We start from the raw sequence: 21,908 nt of genomic DNA, 5'->3' as shown, positions 1-21,908 counted from the left end.
CTTCTGATACAAACATTTGTAAATGCATGACTCCTCTTTTTCCTGAAGCCCCCACAAAAATGGGCATTTTGGATAACTTTCGCACAATCTGACAAGCCCTGATATATCGCAATCATTTAGAAGCACCTTAGACATACAAACAGGAATAAATGTAGCTTAAATTTTTCATAAATACCCACAAAAATGATGCGATCATTTGGGTAGTCCTGAAAATCTATTGAATTTACTTGGCCACTCCATGGAAACGTTCATTGTTCCTCCAATGTATATTCAAAGCTTCAGGTCAGGTGACGTGAATAAGGCATGCATGGGCTGCATACAGTATGCTGATAGGGATCTTGCCCCTGCCATACTTCATGTATGTTTCACAATTTGCAATTATGTGTGTGTGTAAGTTACAGGTAAGCTTAGGAAAGCATTGGGTGGACTACTTTTAAATTTGTGGAGTAAGGAACATTCTTTTGATTTTGCAAGGGTGCCCTCATCTATTCACAAATAACCAGTAGACGAGCGGAAGAGACATCAAGTGCCAAATCCAAAAGATTGGCTATAGCGAGGAGTTTGTATTTACTCAACAAAGCGCATATTTTTGGGTGTGCTCAAATTCACATTCCCACTCACTGCCTCTGTGAGTAGAATTGCAAAACAAACAATGAAGCATTCCTAAAGTGGTTTTGCATTTGTAAATAATGAATAGGTTCACCTTAAATGTGCAAAAAGCTTTGTGAATGGAATCAATATGTTTGTTTTCAGAAAATGACAAGGTGGATCACAGACACAATTAGGCTATTTACTGTTTAGGAAACATTGATACTTCGAGACAATATGGATGAGATTCCAAAATATTTTCTAAGGAGAGAACACTAATTGCTGCCTGAGAAACCTTTGCTTGGATGCAGTGGGCATGTTTTACTGCTGGGGCAGTTACTTAATATTTCATGTGAAAGCATCTTCTGAAAACACATTATCACTAAGGGGCCGATTTCAATCTCGGTCGGAAGGGCACCGAATCGGGTTCGGACGGAAAAACAACGAGCCTTACGCGTGTTTTCCGGCCAACTCGTACAGCTGTACTAGCGAGCAAGTACGATGCGAGCTACATGTAATTCACTGACCGAGTCATTTCCGGGTCCGAACCGCTCCGTACGCGAAAGAAGTTATAATACACTTCAGTCGGTACAATCAAAAGAGCCTCGTATTCCGGCGGCCATAATTAAGCCATATGTAAGCCCGAGCCAACAGTGAAAAGGAGCAGCTGCTCCTTTTCACTGTTGGCTCGGGCTTACTTATGGCCACCGGAATACGAGGCTCTTTTGATTGTATCGACTGAAGTATCGACTGAAGTGTATTATAACTTCATTCGCCCTGGGGGATCGCCGGTAGCTACATATTGCTGCTACGACTGTGGTCGGATTCCATTCGTCAATAACAATACTATTCCTGTGAATGTGGACACTTGAACGCAGTTACAAATTTGTTTGGGCCGAACCTTTTTTAGATCGTTTTATCAGGTAGAATCCCGTCAGATACCCTTGAGGGAGCTACCACAGCTAATCGAATTCAGTCTGAATATTGTGCCGACACTGTTTAGATTACTCTGGCCAGAAATAGATCCTACACTGTCTGCATCGTTGGGCTAACTTTCGCCTTGATATTTAGAGTGGGACGTGGTTTGCACAGGAATTTTCTGCCCTGATGAAGTTCCTATAAAAGGAACGAAATGCGTTGGTTGTTGTCCAGTCGTTTTAATTTAAAGAAGAATAAAGAAATTTGAAAAGACCATATTGGCTAAAGTGTGACTTCATCCCGGATGCTGCCTCCATTTTCCTTCAATCCGTGTCTCTGGATTTCCAGTGAGACCCAACTGCAGCAGGTCTCGGAGGCTACTGGCACAGGAGTTTAATACTTTGTGGACATTATGAATGAGGTGCTAAATGTATAGTCAGCTGCACTATCAATATATTTTGACTGTATGTAATTGTTGTCTCAGGCCTGAGCTTTATCAAGAGTGTAACCTATCTCTTCTGATCCTGTAAGTATTTTCTAACCTGAGAGATTGCTCACCTCTCTAAACTTTAATGGGGGTGTTGGGAAATATTATACCGAGACAATTGAAACTACCCATACAACCTATGAGTTTTTTCAAATAATTTGGAGAATTGTGCTGTTAAATATAACACTTATTTCCATATTTTTCAGACGTTCCTTACATGGTGCAAACCTGAACTCCTCCAATGACATTCAGGCTTGCTCACCTTAAAATATTGGGTATTGGGACATTTCATGAGTTTTGAAATATTAGGACCTTTCAATATTTCAACATTTAAAAATACCCTTGACCAACTGGCCAATTTGTTAGGAACATAGCATTGCAAAATGAACACTTACCTAGGTTTTTTCAGATTTTTCTCTCGGTAGAAAACAACCCATGACTCTTAAAGAACCCCAGATGTGCTCCTTTCACTTGTTCACTATATGCAATATAGGTATGACATTTACACCCCAAATGTCACAAGCTGTCTCTGAATAGCATTTTGTTGCCAAAGGATCGGAAGGAATCTTAAAAAGCATGTTCTATGAATGTCCTATTTCACCAATCAACAAAGCATTAAAACATCCTAACATCCCCAGCATTGTGTTTTTGTATGTCAAATTTCTGGTGAGTTTGAACATTTAAATATAAATTACTAACCTCCAAAGAGCTCATTGATACCGTTGACCCAGTTTCACTTCTGGAAAGTCCCGCACAGTCATCAAGTTCTGCAGCCATGAAGTTCTTTACTGCTGTGCGTGGCTCAAATGGAAGGCTCTGCATATGTTCTTGAGCCATAAGATGCTGATCTAAATTTAAACTGAATTGGTCCATTCTAGCAGTGTTCATGCTGAACTCTGGATTTACTTTGTAGTGCAACAGTCTTTCGTGAGGCAAGGTGTCCATGCCCATGTTCAGCTTGCTCTCATCCTTCATCTGAGATGGCATGTTCACTGAACCCCTTGGCATCACAATATAGTCACTCTCCATCATCCGATCCTGAGTATGGCCCATGTCCAAGTCCCCACCCCTCATGGTATCGTCCGTGCATAGGTACACAGTTCGTCGCAACTCGCTGTTCTCTTTTTTCAGACACTGATCGGCCAGCTCACTCCTGTTCATAGGCATGTGCAGGCCTGATGGCTGCTGTATAATCACTTTGGACATAATGTTTCCAGGCAGCGTGGAGTAGCTCATTCCTTCTGGGTTCATGCCCTTTTCATCCTCATCGTCATTCAGGGAAATCCTGGACATGGTTCCTGTAATAGTAGCAGCTCTGCAGGGTCCAATGTCTTTATGTAAAACTACAAAGTAAGAAGGCATTTCATAACATGGCATTAGTTCACAGATACAGGTACAAAAGTTTTGTGCCAAAATACAATTCAATGCAAACGCATTTTGCCACGAGTTACTGTATTGATGATTTACAAAATTACTCCTGCCAGCTTGTATACTCTTGAATACTGCCGTCTACTTGCTAACATTAGAAATGCCCTGATACCCTTTAGAAAGCCAGCTCATTCGAAGATGTGGTCTCCTAACTCTTTTCCTAATTAATTGTTGTATTTTAATAGCGGGGTTCAATCAGGATAGCAAATTCTAGGATGATTTGTGCACTTCTGTATTAAACGGTATTGAAAAGAGAGAACCAACCCACCATATTTCACGGTCCAGCTTCACTATACTAGGATTGTATTAAAGTGGGGATTTGTGTTACACTTACACTTATGTTGAATTGTACAGTTCACAGGATAGTTTACAAATTAAATCTTGATAAACAAAAGGAGTCTTAGGCATTCAGAATTGAAAGTAAAACGACATAACTTGGAGTGGAATTTGTAGCTGTCCTTCCACGGTATGTAAACAGGTTAGAGAGAAACTTATTTGGAGTCTGTCAACATCAATACGCCACAGGAAAACAACAATTAGATACACGCAAATCCGGCGGCCTTTAGCATAAATCTGATTTTTATTTACTCATTTCTGCTCTTTTTGATATGAAAATTCACTACCATGCCCTGGCGTATATTTACACTACCATTAAAATTGGGTTTTAACCCTTTAAACATCCAGCCTCTTGAAATAATGCTCTTCTAACTCAACACAAAGCACTTCTCAATTGTTTCTTTTATTGGCTTTTAAAATGTCAGAAAGAAGCTTTGACAAGTGTGTTCAAGTAAATCCAGCTTGCATTTGAAATGTTTAAAAGTATAATGTGTCAACATGACGAGAAAATTGCTGTAACTGTGGGAAAGAAAAATAAAGTGCTCCCAGAGTATTTCTTTTTATGTACTGCCCCTTAATTGGGCTGAGTAAGTATAAATATATGTTTGCACAAAGGAACTACCCTCATGAACTTCCGCCCTGACTAAGACATCATCAGGAGGGGAGGGCCGGGAAGCCCTCAGCAGCTGGAAAGAAGGCGGGCACATCCAGTTTCGGTACTCATACCATGTTCCATTAGCTACTCTAAAAGCCACTGTTCCCAGTGACCCTGCAGTACAGGCAGTTTCATGTACAACCCAACTTTGCAACACGTTTGCTTTCAGCCTTATAAATAAAGCACACGTGTAGTATATTTTACATGTTGCAGGTAAGGGAGAATGGAGGGACAGTGAGCGCATGACATGATGCAATCTTAACACTGCAGGGCGTCAGCAAGAGGCGTCGATGCAGCCCTGCTGCTGAACATTTGACCCTGCTGCAGCAAATCTAATTTACTATTGAAAACACTTTTATTAATAATGTGCACAATATTACGTTTAAATAAAGCATGTACTAAATGCAAAATTTGTAGAAGGTAATCATACGTGAATGTTACTCGTAAATCAAATACTGGTAAGTGTAACTGTTGATGCCATATTAAATCAAAAATTAGGTATTACCCTAGAAAGGCCTGTTTTTCACATTGAATAGTTGTTTGTGCAAGATGCTTTTCTTCTCTCTGCTGCAGATGTTGCAACTTCAGAAGCCTACTGCTGGTTAGTGAACGGACACTTGTTTTGTATTAGACAACTGATAGCAAAGTTCTCATCAGGAAGTGACAATAACGACAAAAAGAATGATTCATGAGAAGAAGTGTGGACTTCAAGAAAATGACAACGTAATATTTCCTAGGACTAAGGTTTGAAAGTCTATTATGCTCTGGTGAGCATGACCAAGGAACCTGTTCCCAGGAGCCTGCTGATATTCTATTGGTGGATGAAGAAGGGAAAAGAAAATTATGTTGCAACATAGCATTTGTGTGTTTATAATAGTGCATGTTCCTAGAGTAGAGCTAGGTTACAGAGCTTAAACTTCAGAGCCGAGGAGCAGATCGTATGGGATTTTATGTTACCCGACCCAGAAACGTGGCAGTTTGTAAATGTCACTATGGCCAATTAGTGAACCATCATACATATGTTTAAACTGAACTTGTGCATTAACCTCAGACCCACTCATTCTTTGATGACAACTCAATTTTGGCCACTGTTTTTAATGGTACTGAGGCCAATTTCTAAGTTAAAATAGCAGCATTACTGCAAATTACACCAGCATGCATTGAACGTAAAAGAGAATCACGTGCCCTGTTGTATCCTGTGGTTAAACACGTATCTTTACCTTCAAATGCTAACAAGTGTTTGATACATTTTAGGAAAACTCGTGCTTTATTGATCATTCAACAGCGCTGTTCAAGAACAGTTACTGAGGGCAGGAGTATTAACCAGAAGAAAGAGATACGAACTATCACAACCCAATTAAAGTTCAGAGCAGCAACATTCGGCGGCATAATCATTTTACTGATATTATGGAATTGTAAATTAATATTTGGACACCTTTTGCTGCTCTGCTTAATCCACTGCGGATGTTGAAGGTGGGGCCAGCATTTAGTTTGTAAGAAATGTCACCCCTTTTAGGACAGATATTGATGCAGTCATCCTATTTGCATATCTCTGCAGTTCATTTCCTTGGAAGCACCGTTCTGTGCTCCTTCTATAGCTCTTTCATATCTGTGTGCTCACTGAGAGGAACAGGCATGCATGTACAGGAAAGCTACATTTCTCCCTTGAGAAACGTGTTTTCCGTAATAAAATATGCCAATGCTGCCTAACCAGATGCATGAGTTCCCTTTCAAGGTGCCCCATGGGCAACCTTTTTCTTATTTCTTTTATTAGAAATATGTTATCAGTTCAAAAGTGGCATCAGTTCTGTGAGCAGAATAGGAACTCTACTCCTACGAAGAAACTCTGACTTGATTTTTTTTTATATTTTACTTTGTGATGGAATACAACAGTGTATAGCTTGTGTTTTAGAGCATTGCATAAATTCAGGCTTCTGTACCAGGCTCCATTTGAACAATCTTACCTGACCGGCACGCAATATCCACATCTTTTTCAAAATCTGTCTGTTTAAAAGACATGATAAAAAGACAAATGTTAGTAGTTCGAAAAACATTTAAAATATAATTGCTAACATTTACAATTACTCGTAGGAAACCTTTATGCTCTAATCACACACAACAGCTTTAAAAAAACAGAGGCATCCATAAATGGTACCATCTTTTGATATATTTTAAGTTACAAAATAATTCCCAAGGATGTCTAACTCCAGACCTCCAGGACCTCAAACGCACCATCGCTATAACTGTTGACTGCGGAAAATATTGTCAGCTATGTGGACATCTTGTCTAGTATCTCTCTGTTTCTCAAGGACATGAGTTAGAATTGTGTCTACCCCAGACAGGGTGACTTTAAAAAGAAGCAAACTATGTCAGTGCTGTCTTTTGTCAGGGTCTAGGCTGATTATTTCATATAACTCATGACATATAACTTTGTTAAATTCTGTATTGCTAATCCTTTCCTGGCGCTAGGGCCATCTATAGTTCATGAATGTCTGGAAGGACAAGACTAAAAAGGTGAAGGTGGCAATATTTTAGTTTATAGTGGATATTATTAAATTAATTGGGGCATAAGAAGGCAAGAGGTAGAAGACTGATACATAGAGACATTTATGGTGTATGAAGCTTCAAAGAATTGCTCATTAGTTCTTCATTAGCACCCTCATATGACCTTTAGACAACATGAGGGAAGTTAATACAACTCTTTGCCAAATAAACGCATTCATAAATGGAAGAGCTCAAATTTCCAAACCAATATAGTATGGCAGAATTTTGGTACATAGACTATTATTTGAATGCCAGCTAAATTCGTGCACAGTGAGTTTGGGTATGTGTTCTTTGTGGAAGGGTGTTCATAATATTGGAACACTGGAAAGTGGAGCACTGCATTGAATGCGGGCATCTATGTTGTTTTTGTTCAAAGCTGCTGCTGGGATTTGAACCCCCTCGGGCTCCGAGAGGCCTTTGTTTTTAGTAATTAGAACATTCTGCCCTCTAGGGGTGAAATGTTCTACTAGTCTTAGAGCCCTTCTAGCGGGCTCTACCGGCCATTAAAGGTCTGCTCCCTTGTTAAAGACCCTCCTCTTCAGCTCATGCGTTTGAGGCTGGAGGGAGCCGTTAATGACCGGTAGAACCCGCTAGATTGGGCTCTAAGGCTATAATAGGTCCTCCTCATAGACATTAAAAGGACAGCAAAATTAATTTACATTCCATTAAGCAGATAATAAGCATTTTCATGGTCTGTTGGCTTTCCTCCTGAAGGGTTGCCTGCCCTGGCAGGTCTGAGCATGGGCCGTTTTATATCATGTTCCACACACAGTATCTTTGCATAAGGACTTTGTACAATGCAAAGGCGCACAACAGTTGTGTTAGTTTTGTGAAGAAAAATACCAACACCATAAAACAAAATTACGCTTGCTTGTGCTATGTTCACGCCATTTAACTCTTCTATTTTTCAGTCATTAATAAGAACTTTTAATTATGCTGTTATATATCCCTTTTATCAAATTGTGACTGCCCTAAGTTTCTTTACTTTTCATACTCAAATCAGTATGACTATTGTGCCCTGCGACATGACCTCACCATCTGGTAGTATTTAAAAAAAGGCAACAAAAAGTATATTCATATCAGAATGCGACACCTAGAAGGACATGGTAAACATTTGGTAACTATTTAGTTCACTGCGCAGCATAGGGTATATATATCACTGTCATTACAGACACAACTATGGCAAAACATGAATATTCAGAGAATGCAGAAAGTAGTCTGTATTAATTCAAAGAGAAAGGCCATCCCCAAAGGATTAGCAAGAGTTACATAGTTAATGAGTTCAAAGTGAAGCTGCTGCCTTTAGGAGGATTTCATTAGTCTGTGTCTTTACATTCTCTCTAGACACAGACACAGCATTCAGGGACCTTAGAAAACAAACACTGTTTTTGCATTAGTAAATTTGGAACGTTTGTTCGCCTGTAATACCGTTTCTCTTAACTCACAGGCTAATGAGTGAGTCTGTTTTAAACTGCGTCATTCTTGGTTTGTACAATGAACAGCAAAGTATGCGTGTCTATGTTTTGTAGTTCTCTATCCTTTTTATCAGCTTTAAACCGTAGGAGGGAGATAGCTTTATAAGGATCTATGACCATGAGAAATTATCATTGAAGAGCACTACAGCTCTCAGGAAGGGACATGTTTGTGTTTGCCCATTACTTATGTACCACCATATCAATACTTTTAAGATGAAACTAGGTAGGAGCCCTCAACGGTTATGAGAACATTGGAATGTTGAGCACTCCATTGCAGACAATGGAGTGCTCTGGGCTTCTATGGGCCGGTAGAAGCCCGCAGAACAAGTTGTTTTTCATTCACAGATGTTGCTGTGAACAAAGGCCTCTCGGGGCCTGAGGGAATTTAAATCCCCCCGGGCTCTGAGAGGTCTTTGTTTTTACCAATTAGAACATTCTGCCTTCTGAGGCGGAATGTTCAAATAGCCCTCCTAGTGATCTCTACCGGCCATTGTTACAGGGCCTCACCTTCAGTCCGGGCCTTTAACGCTGGATCAATCCTTTAATGGCCGATAGAGCCCGCTACGTCGGGCTCTAAGGCTATATTAGAACATTAGAATGTTGAGAGCTCCATTGAAGACAATGGAGTAGCTCCAGGCTTATAATGGCTGGTGTAAGCCTACTGCTCCAACATTCCAAATGTTGTCTTTATATTTCTCCCTTTTCAGATTAGAACATTCTACCCTAAGTGGGTGAAATGTTCTAATAGCCTTATAGCCATTCTGCTTCAGGCTATACAGTTTGTTAAAGGTCTTCTTCCTCAATATAGGCCCTCGCCTTCAACTCAGGGAGATAACTCAGGTTCAGGGCCTTTAGCAAACGGTATGGACCTTAGAAGTGGCTATAAGGCTACATTTGGATTTCAAAAGACTAGGAACAATCACTCTCAAAGGTCACAGGACGAGAGATTTCACATCTGAAAATAATGTGAATGAGTGCAAAGCCGAACTCTTTCAGCAGGAAGATTTAAACAGACCTTATCTAAAACTGGTCATCCTAGCAGTGCCAGGATGCTGTACCTTTTCTATGTCTGGTATCGGCATTTATGCTTGTACACGCATTCTCCATACAGCACCTGGAGGCATCTAACCATCGGATTCTGAAGGGCTTGTCTTGCAAAGAAGAATGGAGCATGTGTTTTGTGCTGAGTCTTGTGTTGGAGAAGTCACTGGCTTTGTTTATTTATTGATTTACTTTACTTATAATGTGTGAACTGCCATAAAACGTACGCTTTCATGTGTTACTCTAAAGAGAAATGCTCAGACCAATAGGAGGCAGAAGAAAAAGGACTTTTGTAGGGCAGCAGATAAAGGTTACTCCCACAATGTGTTTAGTTGATGATTCTTGCATAGTACTACATTGTGACCTACTGTTTACTTCGTTGAACAGTCAGCAGGAGACGTTTGGCAGTCCAATGGAGGCATGGAGAAGACCTACTAGAAAAATCACATTGCCTACCTTGGTAAATAATTAAGCAACATTTTGGTTTTCACCATAAAAACACTAGATTACCAAGAGTTCGGAATGTATGGGGCTGCTTATAAAAGCTTATTTATCATTAGTCACTGTGCATTCCAATTTGCCTTACCTGTGATAGTGACCGACATATTTATACAATTAAAAAAATAAAAATTATTTCAAACAAAAGAAACAATTTTCATTGTGTATATTGAATGTAGCTATGTAATCTGTAAAGAAAACAGGCATTGTATGGGGTGCTTCGAAAATGTGCTGGTACACTCATCTTTGATTCAAAAAATATATAAATACATAACATTTCTGAGGAATATCTTTTGAAGCAGAGGCCAGTGTGGTGCTCAAGATAAAGGGTAGCTTTACAGAACCCTCACTGCCATTGTTATTTAATCTGGCATCACAAGCCTGGAACATTTTCCATAGTCCGTCTACTCTTTCTCAGGTATCAAATAATTATCATGCCTCTTACTGTTACAGCTCTATAAAATGAACATTTTTCGCAGTCACTCTTTCCGGGTCCAGGAAGAAATCTAACCCTTTTCACAATCCAGCCAGCAACACCCATCTCAAGCTGAATTGTTGTAAAAGATCTCAGATGGCAGCAAAGGTGCAAAGGTCAGGCTTTAACTGGCATTAATATTTCAACTTCATACTCTTGGGATGCTCAATGCAATCTTTATTAGGAGGGCTGGATAATCAGTCAAGGAGAGAATAAAAGCTAACCATGATCTGAGCATGTCCATTAGGAAAAGAACTTGAAGAATCAGCATTGATTGGATCTTGGCAGTTCCTCAATCGACATCTGAAAGCATCCTGGACCTGTGAAGACAATTACAGTGCTTAATGTTCTTCGCCTTAATTATGTTTAACAGTTGAAGAAAACAACAGCAGATAGCGATGAGGAAACTCCTTTTCGATTTTGGACGCGCGGCTTAAGAGGAAGGCACATTTACATACTTTTATGAGCCCCTGCGTCACTTTTGCGCCACCGGTGCGTCACTTTTTGTGACGCACCAGTGGCGTAAAACATGCGCCATGATGCGCCATATTTACAATGTGACGCATCTACCTAGATGCGTCACTTTGTAAACCCCTGCGCTACATTATACCTGCGTCAGGTATAATGTATGCAGGGTGGGCGTTCCCACGTAAGTAAGCATCGTAGAAGTGACGCAGTGAAATCTACGAGATTTCACTGCGCCACTTCTAGGGTGCAAATGCGTCAATATCTTGCGCCTGCCTCACAGCAGGCGTAAGACTGACGCAGGCCCTTTCACATGGGGCTCGCCCCATGTGAAAGGACACATTGCTGGAGTTGCGTCACTTTTGTGACACACTCCAGCAATGCGTCACTTTTGCGCCTACAGATACGTCAGAAATACTGACGTATCTGTGACTCCTTGCGACATGATGCGTTATACTGTAAATATGACGCATCATTGGAGTCGCAGGGAGGGCGCAGTGAAAAGTGACGCATCACTGTTTTCACGAAGTGATGCGTCACTTTTCATACATGAGGCCCTATATTTGAAAGTAGTGCGACAAAAGAGATTTAAAGGAATTTGATTGAACTCCCACAATCACTTTTTCGCAACAGCTTCAACGAGAAGGGAAGACACACAGGAATATCTGTGATGCAAACAATAACCCCATTCATGTCTTCCTGGGGGGTGAGTCATTCAGAGCTATGCTCTGTGACGTATGGGGTATTTCAGTGACTGCACACTCACGTTTAAAACAGACATGGGAGCATATTAATCTTAGAGCAGTTCGAGTGGATAAAGGTTTTCATGATTTTATTGGTGTCTATAAAATACATTCTATATACTTTTACGATTCTTTTACACGTCACAGCTAAAAATAATATTTAAACATCCATATGATGTTGCAAAAAGGTCAACAGGGCGCTTCTTTTATAACTAGAAGTTAGTTATTTAAAAGAAATAAACAAAGCTTATGATAGTGTCTGAGGGAACTCTGTGTTGCTGGACACATTCTGACATTATTGAGTTTCTGACAGTGTGACAGGTATCTCCAGCATTACAATGGGAATCCTTAACTGTGAGGGGAGATGAAGCTAGCAGGAATGTATCGGAAAGGCCAGTGTAGCCAATATTTTTATTTCCGTATTGTGTATGCTATTCTGAGTACCAAGCTATTTTCTGGGCTATTGTGTTTTTTAGAATTACATCCAAGGCGCTGGGAATTCACTTTCAGCAGCTGTGGTAACTGCTGCAATAAAGCACATTTGTGGCAACATTTCCGTTTTGCCACGGAATATGCTTATTGAACAAAAGCTAAAAGAGTCTCGAGTTAATAGAAATCTTTGGATTACTCAAACATAATAGCAATATAATAAAAAAAAGGGTAACAACTCTTCAACCTGATGCAATGAACATTTATATAGATGTGAAAGAAGTGCCTGCAGAAACTGATGAAAACACTGATGTCATCCTGATGCTCTTGGTAATATTAGCTGTGATTTAGTCAATGACGTCGTATAGGGTGGCATCATCGATGAAACCATTTGTAATGTTTTCTTTGCAAGTTAGGTGGAAGTTCACCAGCAATACATGGTGGAAGATTTAATTTGAGTGACTACCTCAAAGGGTAATTTTCAAGGGTTTGCATCACCTTAAAGGCAGGCCAGCTATTCTTTCCCTTGGATTTTAAGACTGTAAGACATTGGGTTACAGGTTGACTGGTGTGTGAGCCCTGGTTAAACAACAAACCCAATCCTTGTCAGGGTAAGGCACAAGCAAACCCCAAATAAACCTGTGCTCAACCGCCCCCCCGATAGTTTGGCACAGAGTAGTCAGGCTTATTTTAGAGAAATTGTGTAAAGTATTTGCGCAACAATTTAAACAGTAACATAGTGAAAACACACCACAAAAAGGAGCCCACAACAGAGTTTGAAAAATAGAGTAGTTTTTAATAAATAAAACAAGACCAAAATGACTAAACTTCAATTAGTTGAGCCGGAAATATTTAACTTCAAAGTTTTTAGCGAAAGTAGCACCAAAAGGCGTAAAGCATCAACTGTGGATAGCTGGTAGCACTGGACTGGGACAAAGTCACAAGTTCAGGCTGACTGTGATGGAGCAAGGGCTGTCTACAGGGACCCAGTTAGGCATGCTCAACAAGTACCTTCAATCCTGTTCGGCAGAGATTTGCATGGATCCGCGTCAAAGATGCGTCACACAGCCAAAGCGATGGGTTGGTCCCGAGGTGCACCGAGGCTGTGGTCTAAAGTCCTGTTTGCATCAGTGAGGGCTTGCGATGCAAAGTCCGGAGTAGGGGATGCATCGCGAAGTTGGGGCAATCCATCGGTTCGGAGGATCGGCAAGGCTGCGATGCAGAGTCTGGCATCATTGTTCAGGCTGCCAAAGACAAGAAAGGCAAGGGCTTGCACTGAGGATACGTCCCACAGCGGTGGCTCTAAAGGTGATGTGGGCTGTGACAGTGACATGAGTCTTTGTGACGAGTCCAACCCACATAACAGCAGAGATGTGTTGGTTGTGCTTGAGGTTGTGCTCGCAGTAGCGGAGATGCGTTGGTTCAGCTGGATATACAGAGGCTGACAAAGCACTTAAAGTCCACTCCCATGGGTCCAGGATTGGAGTGGCACCACTTGGCAGGGTAGACTCACAGATGGCAAAGTCCAGGTGCAGATGCAATGTTTTTAGTAGCCTTTTATGTCCGTGATGCTTCAGATCAGGAAACCAGCCAACTAGCCCTTTGAGTCACTCTGGGTTCTGGGTTCAAGAGATGCAGGTCCAGTCCTCGCCCAGGCAGGAGGGCAGCAGGCTGCAGGTCAGCACAACAAAGAAGGAGTCTAGCGGAGTACAGTCCAGCACAGTGTAATTCCTACAGCAACACAACAGTCCTTCTTCCTAGCAGAATATCCACAGGTCCAGAAGTGTACTGAATAATTGGTGTCAGAGGTCCAGTATTTATACCCAGTTGTGCTTTTCAAGTAGGGAGAAGCTTCTAGAGGCATGCATTTGAAATGCACAGTCGACCTGTCTTCCTAGCTTTGGCTCCAGGCCAACTATCCCTTGTGTAGAGACAGGACACAGCCTATTTAGGTGTAAGTGGGCCTGTGCCCAGCTCCTCCCTCCCATCCTGCCAGTGATGACCCATCCAGGCACACCTAAGCTCCCTATTGTTTATGCCTGTCTAGGAGAAATACACAAAACTCAACTGTGAGTTACAGCCAGTCATGTGACCAGAGACAGGCTACAGACATTAAATGGCCAAAGCAAGAAATGCCAAGGGTCCAATAGTTGCATTTTCAGAATTGGAATCTAAAATCGGACTTCCCCATAAATTGGGATTTTAAATTGTGATTTTAGAGACAACAAACATGATCTGGTTATCTCTTCTCACATATAAAAGGTATTAAGCGACTCCAATGTTATCCTATGGGAAGGATAGGCCTTGTTGTAGTGAAAATCGAATTTAAGAGATTTTCACTACCAGGGTATGTAAAGCTTAAAAAGTACATGTCCCGCTTTTTAAATACAATGCACCCTGCCCTCTGGGCTGTCCACAGCCTACTCTAGGGGTGACTTATATGTATTAAAAAGGAAGGATTGGGCCTGGCAAAAGGTTTATTTTCCAGGCAGAAATCGCAGTTTAAACTGCACACAAAGGCTCTGCAATGCCAGGCCTGAAGCATGTTTAAAGGCTATTTAAGCGGGTGGCACAAACAGTACTGGAGGTCCACTGGTAACATTTAATGCTCATGTGCATTTATGTGCTACCACTTTACTAGGGACTTAGAAGTAAATGAAATATGCCAATTGGGGATAGGCCAATGTTACCATGCTTCAAATGGGATAGCACAAGCACTTTAGCACTGATTAACTGTGGTGAACTGTGCAGAGTCCTAAGGCCAGCAAAAACAAGAACGGTAAAAATGGAGGAGTAAGGAAGACCTACCTAAAGCTGGCAGGTCTAACAAAGATGTCATACTCGGATACCATCAACCTTTTGTCAGGCAGTTGGCCTTAACAGTCCCCTTAAATATTTCCCAGGCAGTAATGTTCATTTGTTTCCAAATGTGAGCTCCGAAATGCACATCTCCAGGAAGAATGAGTTTCAGCCATAGTGACTGACAGTGGTTAAGTAGTAATGTTTTGGTGCACAGAGGAAAAGGCGCAAACTACACACTGTGTATTATGTACATACAATAAATGCATCCTTTGTCAGCAGACCACTTAGGGCATGTTTGAAAGACAGACAGATGCAACTAACATAGAATAAAGCATTTGTTCAAGCACAACGTTTACAGCATGAGTGAATTGCACAGAGTACATAGGCTACATTAAATATACATAAACATGCCTTGATGTATGTGATACAGAAGGGCTGCAATCAGATGTACCAAAACCTTCCTTTGAGCTTTGATTACAGACTATACTCACTGCATAGGCATGGAACTGGCAATGCATTACCATTCGCTCTACATTATGTGTACCACTCAGATGCACCATACACAATCTATAAAGTAATAGTAGATCACATAATCAGGTGTATTAATGCCTCAACATGCCAACATGAATAGTTCAGATATTGCCCTCCACAATGGTACTCTATGCCACCATTAATCTTTTTCTTAATTCCACAGCATGTCCACACGGGGTATGCAATTTTCTCAGTTTCCAAGTTGTGGTAATGTACCCACACCACCAGCCCATACAATATCCCAGTGTGCCCATATTAAGAGTTTCCATGATAACCGAGTTTTCCCACAATACCAGCTGCCAAAATGCCCTCAGTATGCCATAAATCTTTTCAGGTCTGCACCAGAGCCTTCATATTTCCTGCTTCCAGTAACTCTTTCCATTTAGCCCCTGCATGACCATAAAACATGAGGTTTGCTAATCTCCTCCAAGTGTCCATATTACCAGTCTCCATTATGGCAACTCAGTCTTGATCTACCTTTATATGAAGCCCTGTGGGTCAATATAATTAGTTTCATAATGTCCATTAATTCATTTTCAAAATGCAACAGCATCCTTACAATGCTAAAATCTATAACCCCTGAACCGTTCCAGAAAACGTATTTTCTAAATACCCAAATATACCCACTTGGCCAGTTTCCAGCATGAACCAGTGTAACCAAATGACCAGTTCCCTTAACGTTCACACTGCAATTTTGTAAAATGGCACAGTATGTATATTTTGTTAAGGTACATCCCACATGATGCCTTAAAAGCCTAAGTTTGACTATGTATTATTTTTAGGTCTTGGCTAAAGACCGGTTATTCTGTCTGTTAAAAGACCTATTATTTCCAACACATATACTTAGGGTGAGCTTGGGGTCAGTTAATATCTCAAGATTGAATGGTTTTGCATGTGTACCTTAGTTACCCTTGATACAATGGTTTTCTTTGCTACGCTTCTTTTAGTCCCTCCTAGGTGCGCTTCACTCTCATATTGGTCTGCCTGGATAATGTGTATCTATCCACTTCATACTTGAGGTGATTTGTTTTTTTTATTTTGTATTTAGTACTCCATTGAAGTGCATGTGTTTCCTTCCTTTTTGCGACTAAGGCACACCAACACACTTTTTCTTTCACTTCCCTTATCCCCCACTGCTCCCCACCTTGCTCTCTTTCATCTTTCCCACCTGTATGGATTACATTTTTCTAATTAATTATTTTTTAGTAAGGAACAGTCAGGTGCAGAATACTGCAGGACACTTCCTTGTTCACCCCTGCTGCCATGGTGCCCCTTGTCTTCCTCCCCATCGCATTTCCCTTTTTAAATTATTTATTTATTTTTAAATTAGGCACAGCAGCTGGAAAGTTCTGTTGAACTGTTCACTTCCATGTATGCACTCCTTGTGCACTTTTTATTAGTTTTCAACATTTTAATTTACTGTTATTACTTGGAAAACTACCATTTTAGATTAGTGAACTAAAAATAGCCACCATCAGTGACGGTCCGTGTAGGGCGTTTTACCGGGGCGGTGACGTGGCGCAGAGGAGGGGCAGGGTGGGGTGTTGCAAAATGCGGCATACGGCCGAGTTCAGGTAAGTTACGAAAAAAATTAATAAAACGAATTTCGTTGCGCGCGCTGCATCGCCAAATGCGATGCAGCACGCGCAACGAAATTCGTTTTATTAATTTTTTTCGTAAGTTACCTGAAATCGGCCTTTTGCCGCATTTTGCAACCCCCCACCCTGCCCCTCCTCTGCGCCACATCACCGCCCCGGTAAAACGCCCTACACGGGCCGTCACTAGCCACCATGTGTACCAACTCACACATATGCACTAATAGCCATCTTGGAATATGTTTTCTTTAGGAGAAAACACAGTCCACGATTGCCGGCTATGCATGCACTTGTGTCTTGATGTGTGTTCTCCTGCCAGGGTCAAAAAGTACTGTCAAAGCAAAGAGCACAGCATTTGCAAGGGGTTGTCAATGCTTGTTGTTAATGCTCCTACATGCCCATGGCGCAGTATAAAGAAAGTTGCCCACTCTTTATACTTCACAAAAACCCAAATATGACCGATACCTGACACATAAAATGAACGTGCACTTTGCACATGAATCCTGCGTGTCTTTGTGATTCTGTCACACCTTACTCATGATACTGCTGATGCAGAAGAGTATTTTTTATACAAACTAGATCCACATTGAATATTTTGCTAAGAGAAATACATTTGATGATTAATGTGGAATCTGTCTTTATTAACAAAAGATGTCTCTCAATGAAACACATTTGCTAATAGAGTGACTGACGTATTAATACAATTCATGATTGTTTATTTTGAATAGTGACATATTTGCAATGAGTAGATCATGTTTAAACCATCCTCTTCATTCCGTTGCTGCATATTTTTCACTTGATTCATAAATGTGTGCAATTTTGTTGGTATAGCTCCTAGAAATGTCGTTCATGGCTCTAAATGATTCTTATGTGTTCAGAATATTAAAGCAGGTTGAACGATAACATTTGATCAATAAAGCAGATTGAATGATAAAATGTCATCAATGTATGCAATAATGTTACACGTATGCATGCTTGAAGGCAGTTCCCAAGTATATAGAGGCCCTCATTTGAATGGTGGTTGGAAAGCTTCGATAAGAAAGAAACAGAAATGGGCGCACTCCGTGTTTTAAACAAAGTAGTAAAGTTAATCAAGTTATAGGTGCAAAGCGAGTCTGTCCCCCTGGGTTGGGACCAATGAAAATAGGGTAAGCACACTCCTGGAGGGGGAGGGTGTCACTCGTTGCACTCAAAAGAGAGAATCAATTCTCCTTGTCCATAGGTATAGTTCCAAAAACTGAAATCGGTAATTCAAGGTCAATTGAATTTATTTGTAACGTTCATTCAAAGATGTAGAATTCTCATCATTCTATCAATCTCAACTCATATATCAAGAGTTCAGGTATTCATTAATCAAATGCCCAATGCATTTCGGGCCGTTGGAGCCCTTCATCAGGGGCGGCACTGTGGAGGAGACAAGGGAGCAGCACTCATTTATCACGTTAAAGGTACATAACAATTTACAACAAGACAAATTAAAGCATGACTTATGCAGCGAACTGCGGTGCAACAATAAAGTTTTTGAATTCAAAAGTGAAAGAAGCTGGTAGTGCGGATAGACGTGATCAAATGACAACAGGTTTCCGTAATAAACCACCGGGTGTGTTGACGTTGGTAAATGAAGTCAAACAGTGCTGATGGCTAAGAAACGCGTGGTTAAGGAGTGTCTTGGTGACGAACAAACATGCTATGTCCGAAGGAGGAAAAACTAATAGAGTGTGAGTTTACAAAGGTCAAAGGGTAAATATCCGTTAAATGAAACGTGGGTCACTGAGGTAAACAGTGGAGTGAGTGAGTGGTGTAAAAACACAAAATGTTACAAGAAGAAACTGTAATAAATGTAATAAAGCAACGTGAAATAAATTTCTTCTTGTAACATTTTGTGTTTTTACACCACTCACTCCTCTTTCACTCATTTTTACATTCTTCCAGTCCCCCCGTGGACTCCTTTCTCTCATATCGGTGATTTATTCTCCCCGTCTGTTTTACGAACTACAAATCTATCTTCTATGTCCATCACTGTAGTTCACGTATACGCGCGATTCACTTTCTTTTAAATGGTCACGTCCCTCGATCACCTGATCACGATTTACTAACCCCACTACTGCCGCAGCACTCGTGAGCGACGTCTTGCCAAGTGATGGGAATTTGATTTCAAGATTAGAACGTAAGTGAATACCCCGTGCGTTGAGACCGCTCGATATGAGCTTCCCACCGACCCACTGTTTACCTCAGCGACCCACGTTTCATTTAACGGATATTTACCCTTTGACCTTTGTAAACTCACACTCTATTAGTTTTTCCTCCTTCGGACATAGCATGTTTGTTCGTCACCAAGACACTCCTTAACCACGCGTTTCTTAGCCATCAGCACTGTTTGACTTCATTTACCAACGTCAACACACCCGGTGGTTTATTACGGAAACCTGTTGTCATTTGATCACGTCTATCCGCACTACCAGCTTCTTTCACTTTTGAATTCAAAAACTTTATTGTTGCACCGCAGTTCGCTGCATAAGTCATGCTTTAATTTGTCTTGTTGTAAATTGTTATGTACCTTTAACGTGATAAATGAGTGCTGCTCCCTTGTCTCCTCCACAGTGCCGCCCCTGATGAAGGGCTCCAACGGCCCGAAATGCATTGGGCATTTGATTAATGAATACCTGAACTCTTGATATATGAGTTGAGATTGATAGAATGATGAGAATTCTACATCTTTGAATGAACGTTACAAATAAATTCAATTGACCTTGAATTACCGATTTCAGTTTTTGGAACTATACCTATGGACAAGGAGAATTGATTCTCTCTTTTGGTTGGAAAGCTTCCCCATTGACAGCCTTGGTTTGAATTCCGACTGCCGTATTACAATTATGGCAGTCAGAATTCAAACCGGCCTATCAATCAGGCTGGCTTTCATTGGGCACAAGGAGACCGTCGTCCAGTCGGAAATCACCACATAATTCCTTGTGTATGACGTTTCCGCCGTAGGGATTATGATGTTGGTTTCCGACAGTCTTTCATTGTCAGAAAGTGACTTTGGGGGCCCATAGAAGGGCCCCCTTTCCTCAGCGTACTCCGGTTGTGGGCGGGGGCACCTATGGTACTCCCCTGTATATCCCTGCACTGTGTGGCTGGCACCTCACATTCCACGATTGCCGGCCATGGATGCACTTGTGTCTTGATACGTGTTCTCATGCCAGGGTCAAAAATTACAGGCAAAGCAAAGAGCACAGCCTTTGCAAGGGGTTGCCAATGCTTGTTCTTAATGCTCCAACATGCCCATGGTGCAGCATAAAGTTGCCAACTCTCACGGTGCCTACCACATGGTGCAGGGATTTACACAAACTCCCATTTCTCTATGGGATCTTGTGCTGCAAGCTCCTATAGAGAAATGTGAGTTTGTGACTGCACCATGTGCGGTCGCCTCATAATATGGTGTACGGAACCGCCGACCTATAGACGGTCGGTTCCCACACCAAAATGGTGCCGGGCTGACTCAAGTCCGTCCGACATCGTGATAGGGGTCTCAGTGTCATTCAATTTCATTTCATAGTATATGATTTAGTGGACTAAAATATTAAAGAAATATTATATACGCATATCTTTAAATGTTTACACACATTTTAAATGTGCATTATAGATTTCATATTTTAACTTAGCGATTTTACACTAAAGATCTGATTCACGGTCCCATGAGAATTTATTGCGTTTCTATATTTATCTGATTTGCTTTCTTTGCAGGCGCTATCACCAACTGTTAGTTTGATTTGATACATTTCTTGTAAAACATAATAGATACATGTAGGGGAATGGATTCCAATGACAAGCACATGAGAACTCTGTGGACAAACAATGGGTACTTGTCTACCCATGAGTGTGTGACTGAGTCCATGTTCCCAAGCTCAGTGTGTAACTTTCCTATGATGTTTCATTCTAAATACCATGTGCAACTATATGGACTTTTGAAACAAATACAATGGATTACTATTGATGACGCACCTAAAGTGGAGCTGACGATGAACTCTATGGATTATAATTTATGGAATGCCCTGGATGGAGGGCAGATGACTTGGAACATTTTTCCAGATCGCATGCTGAACTCCTTTTTTGAACTCTCTGCAGATTTCCTGCAGAGCCTTCCTTTGGACTCTGACCTGAACCATTTTCCTATTTCTCCAAAGTTGGCAAATCCATTGGCCCCTTAAACTGACTCTTAAAGACATTTCCAATGTAAAGTTAATTTCTCCTTGTGTGGTTTTGACCAACACTTCCTGACACCTTGAAGACTCCTGACCAAGCTTCTGCAATGCTGTTGTTAATACTCCTTGTACTATTTTGCCTAATCCCTATTGTAATTTGTAGATTTGTACTAAGAGCAGTTATGTGCCTTAGCTTGTATTGAAGTGAATTGCATTGCTAATGCCTAGGAAAGATCAAGCTAGATTGTATTCCGAGCATCAAATCTTAATGTTTTATTCTGTATTGCGGCCAAAGAGTTTCTAGTTTGTTTGATTCTCGTTCACTTAAATTTCTTTAGGAGGCCTCCCTATTGCTATACTGTATCTATACAGTTTGAGTTTAAGAGTGATTTATTTAAACCTAATCTCTAATTTGGACTAAATACTCTTGGAATTTGCTACCTATTTCTGGTCCTCATTGTGGGGTCAAATTGGTTGCACCACTAAATTAAATTGATCGGATGGGTGATGATAACTCTCTTTCCCCTCAGTGGGATGCAGAAAGGTCCATCCGTGAACTAAGTTAGCAAGGAAGAGAAGTTATGGTAAATGATCCATCCAGAGGAGTATATCCTCAAGGAGATAAAGGTTCGGCCCAGTACTACTAGATAGTATCCGTTGGATCAAGTTTGGGAGCTCGTCGTATGGTTGTGTCTA

At 41.0% G+C, this 21,908-nt stretch overlaps 1 protein-coding gene across 4 annotated transcripts in view; it reads right to left on the bottom strand.

Annotated features, from left to right (window-relative positions):
• Nucleotides 1–21,908, bottom strand: part of ADGRB3 (adhesion G protein-coupled receptor B3) — a 1,641,523-nt gene that overhangs the window by 108,735 nt on the left and 1,510,880 nt on the right. For all 4 annotated transcript variants that reach the window (XM_085610901.1, XM_085610903.1, XM_085610902.1 and 1 more), the window contains 3 exons: nucleotides 10,670–10,765; nucleotides 6,377–6,416; nucleotides 2,693–3,336 (listed from right to left, as the gene is read on the bottom strand). In XM_085610901.1, coding sequence (XP_085467027.1) covers nucleotides 2,693–3,336; nucleotides 6,377–6,416; nucleotides 10,670–10,765 — 780 coding nt within the window. The remainder of the gene's footprint in view (nucleotides 1–2,692; nucleotides 3,337–6,376; nucleotides 6,417–10,669; nucleotides 10,766–21,908) is intronic.

The sequence above is a fragment of the Triturus cristatus genome, chromosome 6 (assembly GCF_964204655.1).
Source record: "Triturus cristatus chromosome 6, aTriCri1.1, whole genome shotgun sequence".
Taxonomy (NCBI): domain Eukaryota; kingdom Metazoa; phylum Chordata; class Amphibia; order Caudata; family Salamandridae; genus Triturus; species Triturus cristatus.
The sequence above is the reverse complement of the archived record's forward strand: the minus strand, read 5'-3'. Positions and strand labels throughout refer to the sequence as shown.